General features: G+C 40.2%; 1 protein-coding gene across 5 annotated transcripts in view; it reads right to left on the reverse strand.

The window, feature by feature from the left end:
• Positions 1 to 4266: 4266 nt before the first annotated feature.
• Positions 4267 to 20977, reverse strand: part of Jvl (javelin-like) — a 68426-nt gene continuing 51715 nt past the window's right edge. The window contains exons 2-6 of one of the 5 annotated variants that reach the window (XR_013010747.1): positions 15209 to 16582; positions 15015 to 15113; positions 14234 to 14920; positions 12473 to 13083; positions 9932 to 10072 (exon numbers count right to left, since the gene is read on the reverse strand). Coding sequence is in view for 2 of the 5 variants with exons in the window: in XM_076441060.1 (XP_076297175.1) it covers positions 9797 to 10072; positions 14234 to 14920; positions 15015 to 15113; positions 15209 to 16582 (2436 nt within the window). In the remaining 3 variants the exon portion in view is untranslated. Of the gene's footprint in view, positions 10073 to 11394; positions 14921 to 15014; positions 15114 to 15208; positions 16583 to 20977 lie in introns of those variants that run through there. The other 4 variants (XR_013010748.1, XM_076441060.1, XR_013010749.1 and 1 more) reach the window with 4 other exon arrangements.

Below are 20977 nucleotides of genomic sequence, written 5' to 3' on the forward strand. Positions count from 1 at the left end.
TGTGGAACGATTTCCAATCTCTCCTCAGAGCCCAGTTTCACAACAAAGGAGTTTTATACTTTCAAAAATTCTTCAAACCACAAAAGAAACCCTGGTATAAAGAACACGATCTCCCTAGAGACCTCATAGTTAGATTTGGTAGAATGAGAACGAACCATGTCAACACTTATGAATCCCTAGCAAGGCTAAAAATAATAGATCACTCCACTTGTGAGTGTCATTACCCAATCCAAGACATTGATCACTTATTATGGCACTGTCATCTCCGAGCCAAAAAAAGAAATGTAATGATCTCTAAATTGTCAAAAGATAATTGGAAACCGCCTTTTAAAATAGACACGTTCTTGAAGCACATTGACACAAAATCCCTAAACACCATCAACGAATTCTGCATTACAAACTGATTACAAACACTTCTAAATTCCCTAGATTAAGAAGAGGGGAATAATTATAAATTCAAAAGAACAGTTATTAGAATAAGAAATGTTAATAGAATAAGATGGTATAAAAACAGTCACTAGATTAAGGACAGTCACTAGAATAAGTACATTTACTAGTTTAAGAAAGAGGGTAATATACAAGTGCAATAAAACCGGTTAAAGAGACGAACCCAACCAGCACAGATACAGCTCAAAGATAGCAGAAAGATGTCTGCCGCTAGACATTCAAATGTCTGAAAGATGTCTGCGAATGTCTCCGGAAAGTCTCTACAAGGGCTCCGGAAGGTCGTTTGTTACAAAGTTGCCTGTCTTAAAGTGGTCTTGAGAATGACTGTTAGTCGTGTTTCAGGCATTGTAGAGACATGTTCCACGACTCTGTCGGGCATCTTTTAGGCGACTTTCAGAAGTCTCTTGAGCTTGTTAGAGAGACGTATTTATGCGAAAAGGGAGTGGGAGGGAAAAATCAATTTACGATAATAGTTTAAAGTAAACGAACAAATAGTTTATTATAATAATATATGTACTATTTATAAAATAAAAATATATATAAAATAATATATATAAAACATTAAAATTAATATATTAAATTCTAATATATATTAGAAATAAAGTATTAAAATTAAAATACAATATCACGCACTTAAAACATTAAAATTAATATACTTAAATTAAAATATAAAAATTGAAAAGAAATATACAGTTGAAACATCAGAATCAGTATACAGGGTGGTCCACGCAACTTGCACACCAATAAATAACTTCCAAAGTATGCGTAAAATAAAATACTACATTCAGAATAAAATATCACGCACTTAAAACATTAGAATTAATATATTAGAAATAAAGTATTAAAATTAAAATACAATATCACGCACTTAAAACATTAAAATTAATACACTTAAATTAAAATATAAAAATTGAAATAAAATATACAGTTGAAACATCAGAATCAGTATACAGGGTGGTCCACGCAACTTGCACACCAATAAATAACTTCCAAAGTATGCGTAAAATAAAATACTACATTCAGAATAAAATATCACGCACTTAAAACATTAGAATTAATATATTAGAAATAAAGTATTAAAATTAAAATACAATATCACGCACTTAAAACATTAAAATTAATACACTTAAATTAAAATATAAAAATTGAAATAAAATATACAGTTGAAACATCAGAATCAGTATACAGGGTGGTCCACGCAACTTGCACACCAATAAATAACTTCCAAAGTATGCGTTGCACGAAAAAGTTTTGTATACAGAAGTTGCATGGTCTGAAGGGGTACATTATGTAGTGTATTATTTTTTTACAGGTGGACGCGTAAAGGACATGTGAAGGTCAACTTAATTTTTTTAAATGGAATGAGGTATTTTTTAATACATCAATGCTGCAGCTGGACATTCGTTATAAAAAAGTACTAACCTATGTATGTCGAAAAATTAGTAGTTCAGGGGATATTTCAATTTAAATAACTCTAAAATACCATTACTGTCGTACTAAGACGTTAGTGTTTACTTACTTATGTAACGTCTTAGTACGACAGTAATGGTATTTTAGAGTTATTTAAATTGAAATATCTCCTGAACTATTAACTTTTCGACATACATAGGTCCAGCTGCATCATTGATGTATTAAAAAATACCTCATTCCATTTAAAAAAATTAAGTTGACCTTCACATGTCCTTTACGCGTCCATCTACAAAAAAGCTACTAATATCTGATTAATGCTTATTCAGGGGGCCTGTTTCTGGCGCCTCACCCTGTATACTAAAATTAAAAAATATAAAAATTAAAATAAAATATTACTGATAATGTCTGTGGTTGTAAGGAAAAACGCCGCATGTCACAATTTCAAAAATTCAAGTTTATGCATTCATTGAGCTTTAGACTTTAGAGTATAGGATTTACAGTAGCGGACAAAAGTTTAAGACCGCTCTAAAGAAGACGATAACTTTTTTAACATTGTACTATACGATTTGAATTTTTTTGGGAAGCTAGAGCAATTAGTTTACTAAAGGATGTGAAAAGAAATTTTTTCAAAAATTGCAATTGATCGGAATTGTTGAAAAAATACTAAAAGTTGATTTTTTAATTATTTTATGTGGACCTATATTGAAAATTTAAAAAACACGTTTTGTGTAGATCTGTGTCAATCAAACATATCCTGAAAATTTCGTAAAAATCGGTCGACGTTGCAATGAGCTACAAACGTTTAAAGATGGTAGAAATTGCAGATTTTCACGATTTATTGCCGAAAATCTGCAATTTTTACCATCTTTAAACGTTTGTAGCTCATTGCAACGTCGACCGATTTTGACGAAATTTTCAGGATATGTTTAAATAAACAATCAACTTTTAGTATTTTTTCAACAATTCCGATCAATTGCAATTTTTGAAAAAATTTCTTTTCGCGTCCTTTAGTAAACTAATTGCTCTAGTTTCCCAAAAAAGTTCAAATCGTATAGTAAAATATTAAAAAAGTTATCGTCTTCTTTAGAGCGGTCTTACACTTTTGTCCGCTACTGTACATATTTACCAGAAAAAAAGTCATGGAAACACGTTTGGAAGGCTCAGACAACAATGCAATTTAACCAACCTCCTATGTCAAAGTATTAGTGATCGAAAGTGGAAGTATATGTGACATGCGGCGTTCTTCCTGATAACCACAGATATATTGAAATTAAAATCACTTGGTCACACTCGCTTTGTTCATGTTTCTTGCGGCTGCCGTCCACTTTGGCTTTCTCCGCTGCACCTTGAATAAGAATATCTTTGTTTATTAATTTGCACATGAATAATCATTATAATAATAATATTAAAATAAGGGTGATAATTACATATAACAAGGCTGGCCGTTCGATAATTTGCAAACGGTTTTTTGCCCTTCCGGCCCAATCAGCTATAGCAGACTGCCATGCCAGCACGTCAGTCATAATGATACCTAGACTTTCCTGGCAAAGTTGTAGCTGTTGTGCCCCCCGTATTGTGCACTTCTGCTGCCTAAAATAAAAAATTGTTATGTAGCATATCACATTCTGTTAATTTAATGAAAATGAAAGATAAACGTCAGCTACTTTAAGTGTATTTATTAAACAAGTCATTGGTCTCTTCGGCCTCCTTTGCTTTTCTTCTAGTCTTCGTGTAGCCGTCTAGAAGCATTATATAATTATTATTTTAATTATACATGTATGGTGTGTAACTACTTTAACTTACCAAAGGTACTGTTTTTGAAGATCTTTACAGAAAAGTGCTCCCACGAAGGTTGAGGCAGTTCACATTGTTGGATTGCGTTGCTCAATTTTGATTTGTGTACCGGTGGCCAATAACATTTGTCGCCTTCCAGCCAACTATTTAGCACCGCTTCTACCGTTCCGTCCGCCAAAAATTGGACAACGGTCCATGTATTTGTAGGCATCTCCATTTGTGTGTATATATTCTAAGAATTGAAAAGTATGGTAAAATTTAGAGACTAATTTAAACATATATGTAATTACGACGTAAATATATTTAATTAAAGAATATATTTAGAAAAATAGCAAATAGAATGAAGGAATGGAAATATGACCAATTTTTGTTCATTTTTTGACTTCACACTTATTTACACATTAGGGCGGTAGACTCGTTTCCAGGATTGCAATCAATTGCAATCCCGCACCCTTGCAATCCTGGAAAAAGCAGTCTACCCCCTTACAATACCGAAAGTACTTTCTTTGACTTTCTTGCCAACCCCATAGTAAACTTCGAATATAGCGCAATATAGCGGAAGGGCATCAGCAAAAGACACTAACGGTAACAAATAACAGCAATGGAAGTACTTACTTTTGTAAATATACACTCGTCGGATAAATTATCACTATTACAATACACTAATACAATTAGACACTTCTCTAAACCTGGTGTCGACCGGTGTCGACCATGTGCGCCGGACCAAAAATAGTAACTTCAACAGCGCCACTCGGGGTGAACTACGAAGACAGAGAAGCAGATATGTTTCTCGCAGGAAAGACACTGACGGAGAATATATGAAACAGCTTGATTTTTTCGATCACGCGGGTAAGACGCATTTCGCGAAGAAGCAATATTTTTTTATGCTCTTTGTGTTGAAATATTCTCTGCATTATTGCGGGGTCCCGTACAGAGCCCTTTTTTGGATTTGGCTCTTGGAACTTTGTAAACAACAAAAGTGTACATTTTTATGGAAGAACTTTTTTTCTGTACACTTTTTCCGAATGCTCTTTGCGTTGAAATACTCTCTGTATTATTGCGGATTAGCATGCAGAGCTCTTTTTTCGAAAAAGTGCACAGAAAAAAGTTCTTCCTTAGAAGCTGTATCCCCCTACTCCACCCCACTCTTTACCGGCGGCGTAGGAAAAACAACGTCTCCGGAAAATGTCTCTCAGTCGCCAAAAAGATATCCTTTATGGAGACGTTGCATTTACGACTGAAATGAGACAGCTGAAAGACGTTCACCCTCTGCTGTGAAAACAACGTCTCCATAAAGATATCTTTTTGGCGACTAAAAGACGTATCTTTGGGACATAGACGTTCAGACGGGACGACGACATGAAACAGACATCTATGAGACGATGTGTGCTGGTTGGGAAGATTATAGAGAGCGTAGATAATAAGAATAAACTTCTATTAGTACTGTAAGTATAGATAAGAGTCATGTATAAGAGTTATGTACCTGTATATTTTCAGCTTATGGGCCAAGATTGACCTAAAGCTTAAATAAAAAAAAAAAAAAAAACCAAGCGCAAATAATTCGTGCCGGAATTAACATTGCGTCTTATGGGAAAAGCGGCACGAATCATTTGCTGCTGTAATGAATATCCAATATTTTTCATTTTGCATGAATAAATGATCTTTATTGTATAATACAGACACAGAGGATTCTTCAATATACTCCCACGAATTTTCTCAGCCCTTGAATAACAATTTCATTGAATATTTAACCATCCACGGTCACCTGTCAATAACGCACCAGTATAAGCACCGACTAGGTATAAGGATAGACCTGTCATCCAATGTATTTTTGCGGCCCACTTTTCGGGGGCCACGTAATCCCATTATCATTTTCATTTCATGCGATTTAGACGAGTTTATGAGTATCTTCGTGCCACAAATAAATAAATAAATAAATCTATTTCTGTTCTGAATCGATGTTTCGCGTGCTGGATACTTTTCATTTGCGTGCAAATAGGCGAAATGAATTGTTCATTGGATGATAGGTCTAATCAGATCAGTTGAAGAAAGTCATTCTTTTACGTAATATCGTATTTATTAAACGAATCACATGATCGCAGAGATATCGTTACACAGATGTTCTGTACATTAAACTAACTTTAAATAATTCACGTATATACAGAGATAAATGATGCCGGTGTGTTGTTTTCGACCTCGATAATAAAACAATAGTTCGAACAGAGTCCCCGTTAGAATGGACACGTTGGGCTCGCTAGATCGTTTAAGCTAGGATCAAGTTTATAATACAACCCCCCGACGATAAAAAGAACTATCATCGAGAAAGAAAAAAACATAAGGAAGCTGCTAACTCGTTCTTCGTCGCTTTCGTTTTCTCACAGTCGTTAATTAAGATATAAAAATAATAGCCATATCCGCAGTTGTCGACTGCGCTCGCAGCACGAGAAAAATTAATTAATTCTGAGCATTATTCTTTCATTTTCTCCGTCACTCGCGTTCTCACGTTCGCATAAACGCACTGATCAAACCGTTCATCGATTTTGGTTTCACGTTTTGCGCGTTTAATTATATTCTCGACTCGCTAAAATAATAAGTAAAGTCCGTCAGTCCTATCAGTTCGGCTAAGTTAATCACATAGTTCGCGCGGTTATTCTTTTATACTAGGATCACAAGTTTAGCTCTGTGATTAAATCGTACGCTCGATAGTTTCACAATTAATTCGCCGCATAGCTCCCCCTCTTTCGCTCTCTTCTACTTTCTCACTCGCATTCTCTCATTCTTTTATTATAAATAACGAAATTGGTTGAAGCAAGGAACTGTATGGTACGTAGTAGTTTTCGTCGATTCACCGTATTTTTACGATTCGACTAATGGAATCCGTAAAATCATCGACATCTAACGTTTACAATAAAAATCGTGCACGCTTCTCGTCTCCTTCCTTCGGTACGTTCTCTTTTCTTCGTTGAGTACGAGCTTGTTTTCTAATTGAAATCTATGTGTACTAAAACAATTGATAAAAAGATAAATAAACATTTTCACGCATCTCGGAGAGTTCAAAATTCCATTATAAAAGAAATCTAGTTTGTTAAGAATTCAGACTTTCAGCTTGATTCAATTGATTGATTGAATGGAATCTGTAAAATCGTCGACACTAACGTTTACAATAAAAATCGTGCACGCTTCTCGTCCCCTTCCTTCGTCGAGTACGAGCTTGTTTCCTCATTGAAATGTATGTATAATGTATACTAAAAGAATTAACAAAACGAGAAATAAATATTTTGACGTCTCTCGGAGATTTTGAAAAATCCATTACAAAAGAAATCAAATTTTTTAAGAATTTAGACGTTCAGCTTGACTCAATCGAGAAAAGACGTTACAGTTTATTATTGATTTTGCACAGTATATTTTCGCGTGGCGTTCAAGTATATTGTCGAAGATAGGTCGCCACGCGTGATATGTGTTTCCGTGAAATGCTGTTCGCATAATCGAGCAGCCTATTTTCTGCGTATCGTCCACTATCGCGTGGCTCCTTGTGTCTTGTTCGGTATTCGTCGAGAGAGTAACATGATTTTTCTCTGAATAATAACGAATGTCGCGTCAGTGTTCCTCGCTACGAACGTTTGATATAATAGTCCCCGCATTTCACACGCACACACAAATAAATAAATTCTATGAATTACAACGAAAGGTACAAAAATTCTACATGGAATATGAGATTGTGGTTCTTCGAAATTCGCTGCATGGAATGTGCTAAAGCGTGATCGGAGATATTCGCCTGATGCTGATTTTATTTACTAATGTTCTCGCGAGATATTTCGACGAACAATTGAAAAGATAATCAAATGCGATAATTTTTATCGATTAATGCCCAACTCTGTATACAATTAATATTTTCAATTGCACATGATTCTTGCGTACATTGGAAACAGATGAAAATGAAAAAGAATATTGCATTCCATGTTGCGCACACAAACATTGCACTGATTAACTCGTAAAGTACGGCGAAAAGGTAAATAAATGGGGTCTTTCAATATAAATAAACAAGAAGAATATTCGCGAATGTACTCCAGTAGGAAAAGATTAATAAATTTCTGTGTCTACATCAACGTATACGTACAGTCTTAAGTTTGATGAACAGAATTATGCGCGAAGTAGTCTATTGTATGAGTAAACATGATTGCTTCGTAGATACAAACTATAAAAGTGTAATGCACACGATACTTGTGAGAGAAATACTAAAAACCTTGTACTCGCCGAGTCAGGATTGAGCGAGCGATTCGTTAGAAATTACTTTTACTCGATAACAATTTTCTCGTTAAAATCGATATTGTTTAGCGACAAACAGAAAATTAAAATTGTATATATCATTCGACAGATTCTCTTGAGATTTTAAGAGCGTTGAACATGAAAGTCGTTATACCGAAATAAAGATAATCAGGGATTCATACGTAACAGCCATGTACAAACCGATATCCCTTTCAACGAAATTTCATGTTCAATTCGCTTCTGCATTTTATAAAAATCATTCAAATCTTTTCGTCATCGTCAGACAACGGATCCTTATGCAAAATAGAAATTTTTTAGCTATTGTAATTTGCAACAAACTGGAATGAAATTGAAACTTGCTTTCTTTCTTAACAATATGTATAACAATATTTTCACATGCTTCTAATGTTTTACTCTTTTCAATGCATCCAAATCCGCTGTCTAGTCAAATAATTATAAAACTGCGTCAGACTGTTTACAAGTTAAGAAAACTTCCTGTAAATCATTCGAACACACATCGGTGAACCTTGTATAGTTTGAAATTTCTACATTCGAAAACACGTTCCTTCCTGGCGCAGCTCGACGACAATAAAGTCAATTAATCGATCTGTTAATAAATAGACTGTGCCAAATAATTTGCTACGATAATTACAATACTCAAGATGGGTAATTCTAACATAGGGCTTTTAAATTGTATACTTATTTTCATGTTTCAGAACAATGTTTCGTCAATTCGTTTCTGCCATAAATGCACGAAATCCTCGGTATAATTACGAAAGACAATTCCATAGTGCGCGAGATGCAAAATACAGTCTGGTATCGCGTGGAATAAGTTTGCGGAAATGATAATTGAAATGCAAAATGGACGAGTCTGGTGCGATGAGATGACGCGATAGGCTACTGTAAAAATAACTGGCATACGCGTTCGGCCGTTGGTTTTTCTTTACGCGTATCAAAGAATGTCGATGCCTCGTTTCCAGCAAATATATTTCCATGAAATGATAAAATAAACGACGAGACAAATCCGTTTCAAAATATCAGTGAATCTCCTAGCGTTCTTTGATCGTGATGCTATAGTATAATGGTTAATAGGCCATGCGTTGCTTAGCTTTACGCAATAAAATTAACCGAAGCACGGCGCACACAGAATTATGCACAGCGCCTTGGAAACCGCGATGAGGAAAGAATTTTCTACTAATTAACCCCTTGCCTTACGATTTCCTTTGTTGTTTACGCGATTCTTGGAAGCGAAAGTGAATTTCTGTCAGTCGCACGACTATATACTTAACGGTAGAGTTCGATTCGATATCGTAAGGCAAAGAATTGATAAACTGTTTCTTTCAAAACGTACGTAAATTATAAGAATATAATTTTTCTGTCTTTACCGCAATCGATTTGCTCAATAAAAAATGAAAAATTGGTCTATGGGTTTTGGGTGAATTGCGACCGTCAATTCTCAAGTCTCGAGCAAAACATTCTGCACATGTTCCACCACTGACGAAACCTCGACGAAGCTTCGGAATTTATAAAAGTGTGAATCGGAGTAAACACCCGCAGCCTAGATGATCGCAGTACACAAAAGGCACTGTCATTCGAACATAGATTTCTCGTCTTTTCTAAAAGTCTTCGATGATACAGTTTCCCCTAGTTAGCGACTCGTGAAGCCTTCCAATCCTGGGAGTTCAATCTTAATTCTTCTATTACGGACTATATAAATTAAGATTCTCGTTACAACAACAGATAAGAAACGATTGAACCTCGAGGACCGTAGTCGAACAATTCGATAATCCTTGCTCTTCAAGGATCGAGTTAAACGATTCAATGTGTACAATCATCCCAGCCGTTAACCAGGGAAAAGCTGTAGAAAATCTGGCTTGGTCTATGCGTAGAACAGAGAATCGTCGCGGTCTGCTGCGAAATCATCGGTGATTAAGCTTTCGGGCATCGCAGTGGAGTCGATGCTGTCGAAATATCGATGCGGCCAGACAGAGCTCTGTCTGAATCTTCTCGTAGGCGATCCGATGATGAATTCCACCCTGGTGGATCCAGTAACCGACGAAGTTTCCTCGTTCAACGAGTCCGTGTACAAAGAGGAGTCGCTGTGCCGGAAGCTGCCGTTCGTCGAACACCAGGAACTCGGTGGCTCGGTGCAACTCTGAAAAATACCGGTCTCGTTAACGTTTTGCGCTTGGTTCTTCGTGGACAAAGAATTCTTCCCATTTGATCTCAACTGACTTGCAGCTTGGTACACGCGGCTGCGATTCAACCCCTCAGAGGCAAAGTACACAAACCATACCCCACGATAATCAGTGCTCGTATACGGTCTTTTTTTTATTGCACAGACTGTCGAGGAACTAATGGAAGCTGGATCAACATTTTTACCCTCTTTTTACATAGTACTCCCTTCGGTGAAAGATTCCGAAGAAGTTACAAATTACTTTCTTCAATTCTGGACCATGCGATTTCAACTTTTTTCACGTGACCAAAATTTTTTTTGCAAAATAAATTGCAAAATAAACAATTTCTACCTGAATTGCAACAAACTGGAGTGAAGTAGAAATTTATTTTCTTTCTTAATACATTGAATAGGCTGAGAACAATATAACAGTATTTTTAAATTCTTCCCCCATAAATGCAATTCTGGAAAAATGAGCTTGAGAGGAAAATAACATTTGCAAAACATTCACCTTGTGATACAATTTCCATTGCATACGAAACATTTGTTATCCCATTACCGAACTGCGGATCTTTATACAAAATAAAAATATTCTGCATCAATTGTGGGAAGCAGTAGTTAAATAAAAATTCATTTCGTCCCTTAGTAGTCTGTTTACGTTGAAAACTGCATAACGATATTCGTGGAGTTTTTATTTTTTCATCGTTTGATGTTTCATCCGGTTAATTTCTTCAAATCCGCAGTCTAGTCATCGCAAATAAAGGTGATATTTAGGTGAATCACCCGGTCCATTGTTTTCTCGACATTCTGTACCGTGTATAGTGATATAATGACTATACCTGCAGTGCCAGCGATAAATGAAAAATCAAAAATCAAAAATCAAACGCGTCAGCCCGATCTTATCGTCTCGACTAATTATAAAAGCAATCGTCGGTTCTGGCCGACACCGAAAACTATAACAGTCCGGTGGCTGATCGTGTCGAAGAGACATTAGGCGTTTTTGACATCGTAAATCAACAGTTGATTCGGAGTAACACGCAGCACTGGACACGTGAGATGGATAATGAACCGCAAGGCTAAGCAGGTAAGCGTGTGGTCGATTCATTTTCCTTTGCATCAATCATATAAAGTGCGACTCCGAGCCACGCGTTTATGGCTCTCGAGGTTACACGTCCGCATACAAGCAACGCTAGCAAATAAGATCAAACTTGAGCAAATGAAAGAGCAAACAAAACTGAAAGATTAATGGGAGATCGTACACGAAAATATATACCATATACATATATAAAAAAAAAAAGATAGGGGTGGTACTCTGACTAGCAATGGTGTGACACAATTTGCTGTCGAAATATATCATTCGTGTTTGGTGGTCGTGCGTGTTAAAGTAAATTGATCGGCATTTTCTCCTGCCCCGACCTTGCTATTCAATTATGGCGATCAGGAGGGAGGGGCGAGAGGATTGTTAAAGGGGTACATTCACCCCTCGCTAGAAATCACGCGCTGATCATCCCCATACCAATTCAATTTTGATGGAACAATTTCGGTAAAATCCGCATGAATCTGTTACGATTCAACGAGCCAGTGAATTCGCAAGATTCGTCAACGTTTAAACCAATCCACATGCACGAAGGTGGAAAAACTATTTCCGGTATAGAGGCAGAGAGAAATTGACCAGAAAAGGGGACTAGATAGAGACTACACGTGCGTTAATGCTTCCTCGTTTGAATTCGTCGAATTTTTCGGACACTGATATTCATTTACGTACCGAGATACTATGGTTTCACAAATTTCGGAAATTAGTATCCTAAAAATTCAAATGAATTCAAATGCGGATACGTTAATACACGCGGAGAGTAGGGATCTCTCCGGTAGACACTAAATACTGAAACTCCAGCAATTCCAATCACGCTGATCCTGCTACTCGAACTTCCATTAATCCTCTACTATTTCTACAGAACCAATCTCAAGGGCCAATACTGTGAGTTCACCTCGTTTCATCCGCTCAAAGAACAATACTAATTGTAAGAATCAGCATAAAGATCCAGGATTAAAATCACCCATGAGGAACGGCACAGAGAATGATCTACTAAAAAAAAAAGAAAACAAAAACGATCAAAAAACAGTGAAAATGTCCCAAGAATTTAGTTGGTTTTTCAGTGGGAAGCTGACTACGGGGTGCGTGCGCATGCGAAAAACTCTAAGGTGAGAGGGTACAAATTCCTGCTACATTGAAAAATACAGAAACAATAATAAAAATAAGGACGACAAACCAGGATATACATACGTGAGACAAAGAAAAAAAAAAGATACAGGCTAAATAGCTCACCACATCCAGGAAGAAGCATCGAAGCAAATGATAATAAAAGAAGCATAACTTACGAGAAAAACCGGCGGCACGCGAGAAGGGGCCACATTTTCTTTATTGGACCGCCGCGCCGGGGACGGGCTCGAACGCACGCTCGCCTAAGCTCCAGAGATCATTTTCGGTAGTGGATCGTCGGGCGATTTTTTTTTCGTCGTGTGTTTTAAGGCAATTGTTCTCTGTCGTACGTCAGAGTTTGAACCACGTGTCGGAACAGTTTTTATTTTTACGAGAACGACCCACCGTTCTCGCAGGCATCGATGTGTGTGTTATTTGTCTGTGCCATTACTTTCTTTTTTCGTTAGTTTTCTTTCGTTTTTCGCGTGTAAACAGGAGCCCACGAGAGAGAACGCCGAGAAGAAGAGATCGCAGGATGGGTCGTAAAGGAACGATCGTGATCTTTTTTTTTTTTCGTTTTTGTTTGTTCGTGGTGGTGAAATCATAATTTGAAATATCAGTCGTGATCGATCGGTTATGTATACATATATGTACTTGGTAGACCGATGGCCGGGGACTAGCTACCGATTTTCCCGATGCGACCGCAGCCTCACTTCCGGTTTAGCTTCCTGTTTACCGGGAACACTCGGCTGTGAGCACAGGTCCGAGCACTGGGGGATTTTTCAGCGATCTAGCCGGGCAAAATTGAATCATCGGTGAATTAAGTCACATCGAAAAGCAATTATACCGATTTCATTAAAACAATTTATGAGATAGTCGAAAGAACAGTTCGCAATGGTCTATTGATTCTTGCGTGGCGGGGTTGGGTCTGTTCTCCGAAGAGTATCAACGAAAATGTTTATCAGAAAATTGATAGAGAACGATTTTTTTTTCTTTTCGAAGTACCTGTCCGCCGGACAAGAATTAATAAGATTTATACTTTCGAAAGAGGACACTTGATGCACACTGAATATGATAATAATTGTCCACTATGGACAGCTATTATGATTATGAAAAATGTGTGCATCGTTCTAGTGTCTAATACTGATATTTATGTACGTGCATTGTACAAGATACGTTCACGATTGTTCGATCTTTTTCTCAAAATCGGTGGTTTTACAGTCATGCAGAAATTGTATAATTGTACTGCAATTTTGAAAGTTTTCTAAATGCATCAAATCCGCTGTCTATGTATATGACAGACTACGGTGACTCTGAGTAAACGTATCCCGTCGCAAGAATCTCTAAAATAATCTTTTGTTCCATTACTCGAGAAACGTTAACCCTCTAGCACCCTCACAGAAGAACTCGGTATCATCTGTATTCTATTAAACGCTACTACACAATGAAAAAAAAGACAAATTCATTCATGCTCCTAACCAAAAAAGGTGAAGCAAACGCTAGAGGGTTAAACAGTCTTAAAAATGTACAGGATGTTCCATATCGTATGATTCTACCAAACGAAGTCTTTCTAATGAAATAGTGATTGCTGTTCACATCCTGTACACCGTTGCAACATCAAAATCAAGCGTCAAATCTACTGATCAACGAAAAAATCTCTAATAACCATGAAGAGTATCTATCTATCGTTTAGCAACAACTTTGTCCAGCCAAATCGCCAAAGTATCGCGCAGCGTCGAGACACAGGAATGGTTCGAAGGATGACGGAGACGGGGACGGTGACGGGGGCGGGGAATGGACGTGGGAACGCGTAACGAACGAGGTGTCCCTAACAGCGACAATGGTCCGTCCAGGTGTCGGATGCGTGTCTACTAGACGGGGCCGTTGGACAACGACGACTTCAGCCAGTTGCTCCAAAAGTATTGCTTTACGGGTCGTACCTTGCCGTTCTCAGAGTCAATGGACGTCGAGGCTCGGGCCAAGCTGTAGGAACGGCGCGGGGCGGGCGGTCTTCGCGGAGGGGTTGTCCCCGGGGATGAGGACGCGCCGAGGTTGTTAGACGACTCCAGCGAGTCTCGGGCTCGGGACAGCGAGGAGGATTTGTTTAGGGAGTCTCGGCTGGAATTGTTACGCGGCAGGGACCTGTTCAGGGACTCCCTGTTCGTTTCCTTGCTGTTCCCGTTGGTGCTTCCGGTTCCACTGCTGGTCCCGCTGTTCCTTGTCAGGCTTTTATTCCCGAGGGAATCTCTGCTAGAGTCCCGAGCCTTCGACAGAGACTTGCCACCGTGACTGTCACGACTAGAATCGCGGGGCGGTCTCGTCAACGACTTCAACGATTCCTTGCTGTCGTTACGACCGTGGCTCGGTGGACGAGGTGCTGCTGGTTTCGACGTGGATCCTGGTAAAGGTATACGACTAGGTCGCCGACGAGGCGATGGCTTCACCTCCACGGCTTGGTGATGATCACGAGCGGACTCCGTGCTGCTACCTGGCTCTAGACCGGGTTGATCGCGAGACTGGTCCCCGTTCCCGTCAGGGTCCAACTCCGTTGGAGGACGCTGTTGGAGTCTTTCCAGCACGCGAACGCGCGCCCGCGTACCTTCCAACTCGATGTTCCTCTCCTCCAGCTGCAATGGAAGTAACAGGTTTTGGTCAGTCTGTTTCGAGATGATGGGCTGAGGAAGTTGGTGGATAAAAATTCACAGTCTAATCATTAATTACCTGAAAACGTAGGTCGTCGTTCTCTTCGCGCGCCTTATCTAACCGTTCGGAGAGGGTTTCCGTGCTTTTCTGTACCTCGTCTAACCTCCTCCGTAGGACCTGTAACGTGCCAACACAGATTCCATTGAGCCCAAGCCCCCCAAAGTGAATCGTCGCGCGCCGCTGGGAAACTCGAAAAATCTTGTCGATCTCACCTGATTATGGACGGTAGTAGTGATTAAATGCCGCTGCAGCTCAAGGGGAGAGTGTTCGCGGAGAATGGCAGCAATTTTCGTCGATTCGACGTCCTTGACGTGCGCAACCCTGGTAGGCGACACGAGAACAGAGTCCAGAGCACCTAGCCTCGCTCTTCTCTCTTTCACGCTCGCCTCGACATCGATATCCCTTAATTCTTCGTTCCTAGCAGCGGTGACGTCGACGAGCACATTCTTCTCGATAGTCCTCGTCCTGAACCGGTTTTTGTGGGCCTTGGTGTTCGTCGCGACAGATGCGAACGCCGAGGACTTGCTCTTAATATTACTAACGTTGTTGCTCTTCGGCGACGAGAGAACAGGTGCGATGGGTTGGAGCCGTTGAGCTCCGGGGGTGAGGATGTCCGAGGACGAATCGTTCAGTCCTGCCCTCAACCTATCCTCTAATCCAGTCTTCAGGGCCGAGAGAGCAGCTAACTCCGATTGTAGCTCTTGCGCCCTGGCGCGGCTCGATATCGTCTCGGCTTCGAGTTCCGCGACCTTGTCCAGCAGTTGTTCCTTTTCTCTTCTAAGCGCTATCACCTGGGAGTTCCTCTCCGAGTCTTCCGTGCCGTCCTCGAGGTCTACGGTTGTTGTTGTTGTCCTGTCGCCACCGAGGAACGTCACTTCCTTCACAGCCTCTAGAATATCCGTCGAGGCTAGATCCTCGGGCGCTACGCTCTCCAAACGACCCTGAAGACATTCTACCTCCTCTCTGAGCCTGATACCCTTCAGGTGGATCACGTTCAACAGGTTCCATAGCTCGTCCTCCGCCTCGTCCAGGATCGCTGGCCTAGGACTGTTCGGTCTAGGCGCTATCGCTGTCGAAGCACTGTCTTTCGAAGATGTCTCCGTGCTGAAGCCGGAATCCTGCACCGTGGCGCTACAGTTGTTCTTCGTGCCACCGCTATGCGAATTACTACGACTTCTAGGCAAAGACGAAGAAGAGGACTCGCCACCTTCTCGAGGTATCCGTCGACGAACCTTCCCCGGCTCCCACTCGTTGATCCTACGGGAAGATGGGCTGGAGAGTGGTAAAGGGATGTGCGAGTTTTGAGCACACGAAGAGGACATCACGGACGCTCCCGCGGACGCCGTCGCAGCCATCTTGTGTCGCAGGTTTGGGAACGTCTCCATGACGAGGTCCCGGAACTCGAGAAGGGCGCCGACCTCATTCTGCAGCTCCTGCAGGGCCACCAAAGACTTGGCCTGCTCGCTTATCAGGTAGTGAAACGGACCTGGACGAAGGGGCATGCAGTCCATGCCACCGCCACTGCTGCTGTTCACGCCGTTCACGCTACCGATCACACCCTCTGTGGAACCGGACCCGCTACCACACTGTTGACAGAACGAACGATCATGTTAGTTTTGCAAATCAATTTCACCCCCTTGCAAATCAAATTCAACCATTTACAAACATTTCACCCAATTTCAACGATATAGTCATTCAAGGTTACTCCAAGTCATTCGATTTATAATCTTAACGGGATATTCTCAGCTTCGTTAACGAAATTTCTATCTAAAAAAATGTAGAAGAATGAATGAAATGAAATGAATGAAGAATAATCTCTGCTCTCTCTACAATTGAAGATAGAAAATTGCTACAGAAAAATCGGTGGTCGAATTCTTCGCGATTGAACATTCTTGTATACATGTGTAACAAACGGATGCTGTGTCTGAAAAGTGGAATAAATCGAGTTGCACCGGAATCCGTGATGCAACGCGCGGATACGTGAAGCGGGCTGCGTCTGGCACGTAATTACTGTGCGAAATAAAGTGTTTTCTGCGGAGTCACTTATCCGTTAATCTAGAAACGGCAGAAAACACCGGCCGCGTTTCATCAGTTTTCGCTCGTCTGCGAAAGAGAAGTCGAAACAGAGTCTTGCGGCGCGGCGGATGCATCTGCGGCCAATTAATTAATCGCTAGAAAAATCGCCGCTGTGTGTTTCACATTTGAGCCGCTCGTCGCTTGCCAAATCGATTAACTCCATAAAACAGAAAGTGGAGAAATGTGATGAATATAGACTGTGGATCTTTATGCGTTTATGTAGGAATTTATTCGACGAAATATAAAACAGCTTGGAAATTACTAATTAAAATATTCTCTTAGCTGTGCGTATTCACACGTGAGGAAAGGAAAATTTCCAACGATACTGAAATCAATCTCCATTTCGGAGTCATCGAACTTATCGAATAGGCGCTCGACACGTCATCAATTCCGCTATCGCGGCGCATTATGCGGGAATGAATAACCTGCTCGGTGTAATTTCCTCTTTCAATTTATAATTCGCGTCCGTAAAAATCGGCGGAACGCAAAAATCGGCCGCGCTTTGAAAGGCTCCAGACCAGCGGAAGCGGTTAGTTCGCCTCGCGCGAGAGAAACGGACGGATATTAGGTCCTAATAACCTGATTCTCGTCGCTTTATTCTCATCTGGCGTGTGCACGGACACGTTTTCCAGTGTTCCATAAATATTTCGCGCAGAAACAACGCCCCATAGAATCGATTGCAGTGTCACCGAAGCAGAAAGCAGACGTTTCACGTATGGCACGAGTTTCCTTCCGTGTCGCGCACTCTTTCGAAAATAGTCGTCGGCGAAGGAGTGCGTGCTGATCGTTTCCGTTAAAGGTTGCAGCATTGCGATGCGTGGCACGGCTAGTCAACCGATCAAGCAGGAAAGTAAGAGAAAACGAGGCTTTTGTGTCAAAGCGCCTCTTGTAATAATTCCCGTGACGAGTGCGGACCGATCCAGAAGAAATACGGAGCTCGATCGACTATAAAAATCGATGGACCGAAACCCTACAATAGCAATCTCAAAGAATGTCCAAGAAAAAAAGTTCGATCCCTTCCTTCGTCCGTTCTAATCCACAAAACACGCTCGATCGTTGCGTAAGTTTCGACATAACTAGAGCGGGGATAATCGGGGATATCACAACAGACTGTGAAAAGTTGTTTTAGTTTGTAGAAAAATTTTTTCGAGCCGAATAAACTGCAATCAAGAAGCAACAAAAAATCTTCAACCAAATAATGGACTTGAATCTTCGAGTCCATTACAGTTCGAGTGGTGTGAAAAATTTTCCAAGCTCTGCGGAAACGTTTGGAACAGAGAAATGTGAGATTTTGTTAAGAAATAATATAGTTTTGATAAAATGAACGTTGTGTGGCCGGGTGAAAGTAGAGACTTCGCGCCACGAAATGAGTGCAGGCGCATCATCGTGGGACAGTTTGTCGCGAAGTTGCAACGGTTTGAACATCATATTCCACTAAACTTCGTGTTCTGTTGCTCCTCGAAAACTTGTACCAGCCATAAACGCGCGAGAAGCAGCGATTTTTAACAAGGACGTGCGGAGAAGTATCACTGCTTCAATTAGCGAGTTCTATGCTGCGTGTACGATCATTATAAAGTTCAATCCGGCGGCGATAAAAATCGTCGGAGTAATTGTTCAATTGCACATTACAAGATGAACACGGCCGGGAGAAAATGTCGAGGAACTTTCACCGAGGTGAAACCCTACATCCAACAAACGCTGAAGGGCTGTGATTAAACTATTACTGCATTACCACTCGGCAATTACCCTATAATATATACGTTGACTATTCATTAGAGGCACGGCCGTGGAATTGTTTCACGTCGACTGCCCCCGGGATGAATTACTACTGGAAAAGCCTTTTATATGTACCATAACCGGCAATTACACCGTTAAACATAGCCTTCTGACTTTCGGTAATACTCTTGGATCCGAACTCTGTTTGCTGATGCAGCGAAAGCATCAAAGTTTAGTTCGCAGTCAACGTAAATTCATTGCACTCGGAGCTATTTTATCTGGAAAATTAAACGTTCCTTCCGATCTAGAATATTTCCATTCCCTACGGTTTTTGAAATTTTATGAATATGACATTGGTATAATACCTCGTACAATACCTAAATGTTCAGTAATTGATTAAATACCGATATATATTTAATAATGGTACAGCAACTTTTAGTGGTGCCTCAGAGGGGACAACCGAGCGCAAAGAATTAACAAAACTAAAATAGAATTTTATTTCGATTTTGAAGGAAATCGTTAAGATACATTTTTATCAGAATCTGTTCAGAATCTTCATCACGAGTCAGACACGATATTATAGGGCAAAGGATTAATTGATAGAAGATTTTAAAAGGTACCGAGGACGGTGATTAAAAGAAGAGCGAAATGATTGAGAGCCACTGGCCTATTGTGAGTCCTATAATGATGAAGAATGCAGTAGGACGACAAGGTTGATCGTAGGCAACTGATGTGCAACTTCCGTTTCGATGACATTTCCTCCGACTTTCCACGTAAGATTAGTCGCTTTCGAACCTTCGCAATTAGGCATCGAGTGAATCATCGTCTACTGCGTAAACTGCATTTGTTGTAGAGCTACAACTTTTACCCGGATATCTGATAAGTAACAGCTCTAATTTCTTGCAAAATGTCTGAATTTGGAAGGACACAACACAGCTGTGTTTTCCTAAAAAATTGTCGAGCAAGTGGTTTCAAGAGTTCAGTCGTCCGGTGCAATTAATTGGAGGATGAACAGGTGCAACGCAGAGGTCGCTGGAAGAGAGACGAAGATGAGTAAAAACAGCGTAGAACGTAACTTAAAGAACTCGAGGAACACTCGACCCTGAATGAGATCAACGATCGAGTTCAGTGTCAGATCGCTGGAAAAAGAAAACGGGCTGCGAGAGGAGAGGAGAGGAGAGGAGAGGAGAGGAGAGGAGAGGAGAGGAGAGGAGAGGAGAGACGGATACCGCCTAACCCGTCACGCGCGCCTGGAAATCAGAGTAGTTGCCTAGCCTGCGCTATAGGAACAAGGATTTCCTGATCCAGACCGAGCCGTGCACTTTTCTGCATCATTCTCGATCATTCTATCATTGAAATTTTTCAGGAACCTCTTCGCAAAATATAATTCATCTCGCTTCATACTTGAAATCTTTAACTCTTTGCACTCGACTGGTGACTCGGAGGCGCCACTAATAATTCTTATAGCATTATTAAAAATATTTGTTGCATTGTTAAATTTGTATTCGACAAATTACTAACCGTATTTAATATTTTAATAAACTACTGAGAGTGTAGTAGTATGTAGTATTTATTTATTTCGGCTTCGCGGCCAAGAAATTGGACTTGGTTTACAGTTCTTTTATGTCACCCATCCATATCCTTATTGTCTAATAATCGATGTTAATCTATCCTAATGTCTTCCATCTAATATCGCCTCCCCCTCTCTCCTTTTGATTATTTCTTTCCTTTTTTTCTCGATACTTCTGAACCAGTTTACTATTTCTCCCACTCTTTTATCTTGTACTATATTTCCGAGCAGACTGCATATTTGCGAGAGTCAGACTGCAAAAGTTGAACTTCGAAGGAACAATAAAAATAGAAATGTTAACGTGTCACTCGACGTAAAACGCACCGCGCTATGTGTTCCATCTGCACACAATGCAATCGTTTGAAACAGCATCGCCGACGTCAAACATAAACACCGTCGTAAACTAAAACGCAGCGGCGCACTATGTTCGTATAACGCATTCCTGATGGAACAGATAATCCGAAATTAGCATCCCGACACACAGTATACTTGTTGCATAATCCGACGAGCACATCTCCGGATCATTTCTGCATAAATTCCGTATAATCGATCCAATTAAACGAGCAATCGTTCCGCGGTTGTGTTTTTTTTTTCTGTTGTTTGCGAATGTCGGAAAAGA

This window comes from Lasioglossum baleicum, chromosome 16, assembly GCF_051020765.1.
Source record: "Lasioglossum baleicum chromosome 16, iyLasBale1, whole genome shotgun sequence".
In the NCBI taxonomy this organism is placed as follows: domain Eukaryota; kingdom Metazoa; phylum Arthropoda; class Insecta; order Hymenoptera; family Halictidae; genus Lasioglossum; species Lasioglossum baleicum.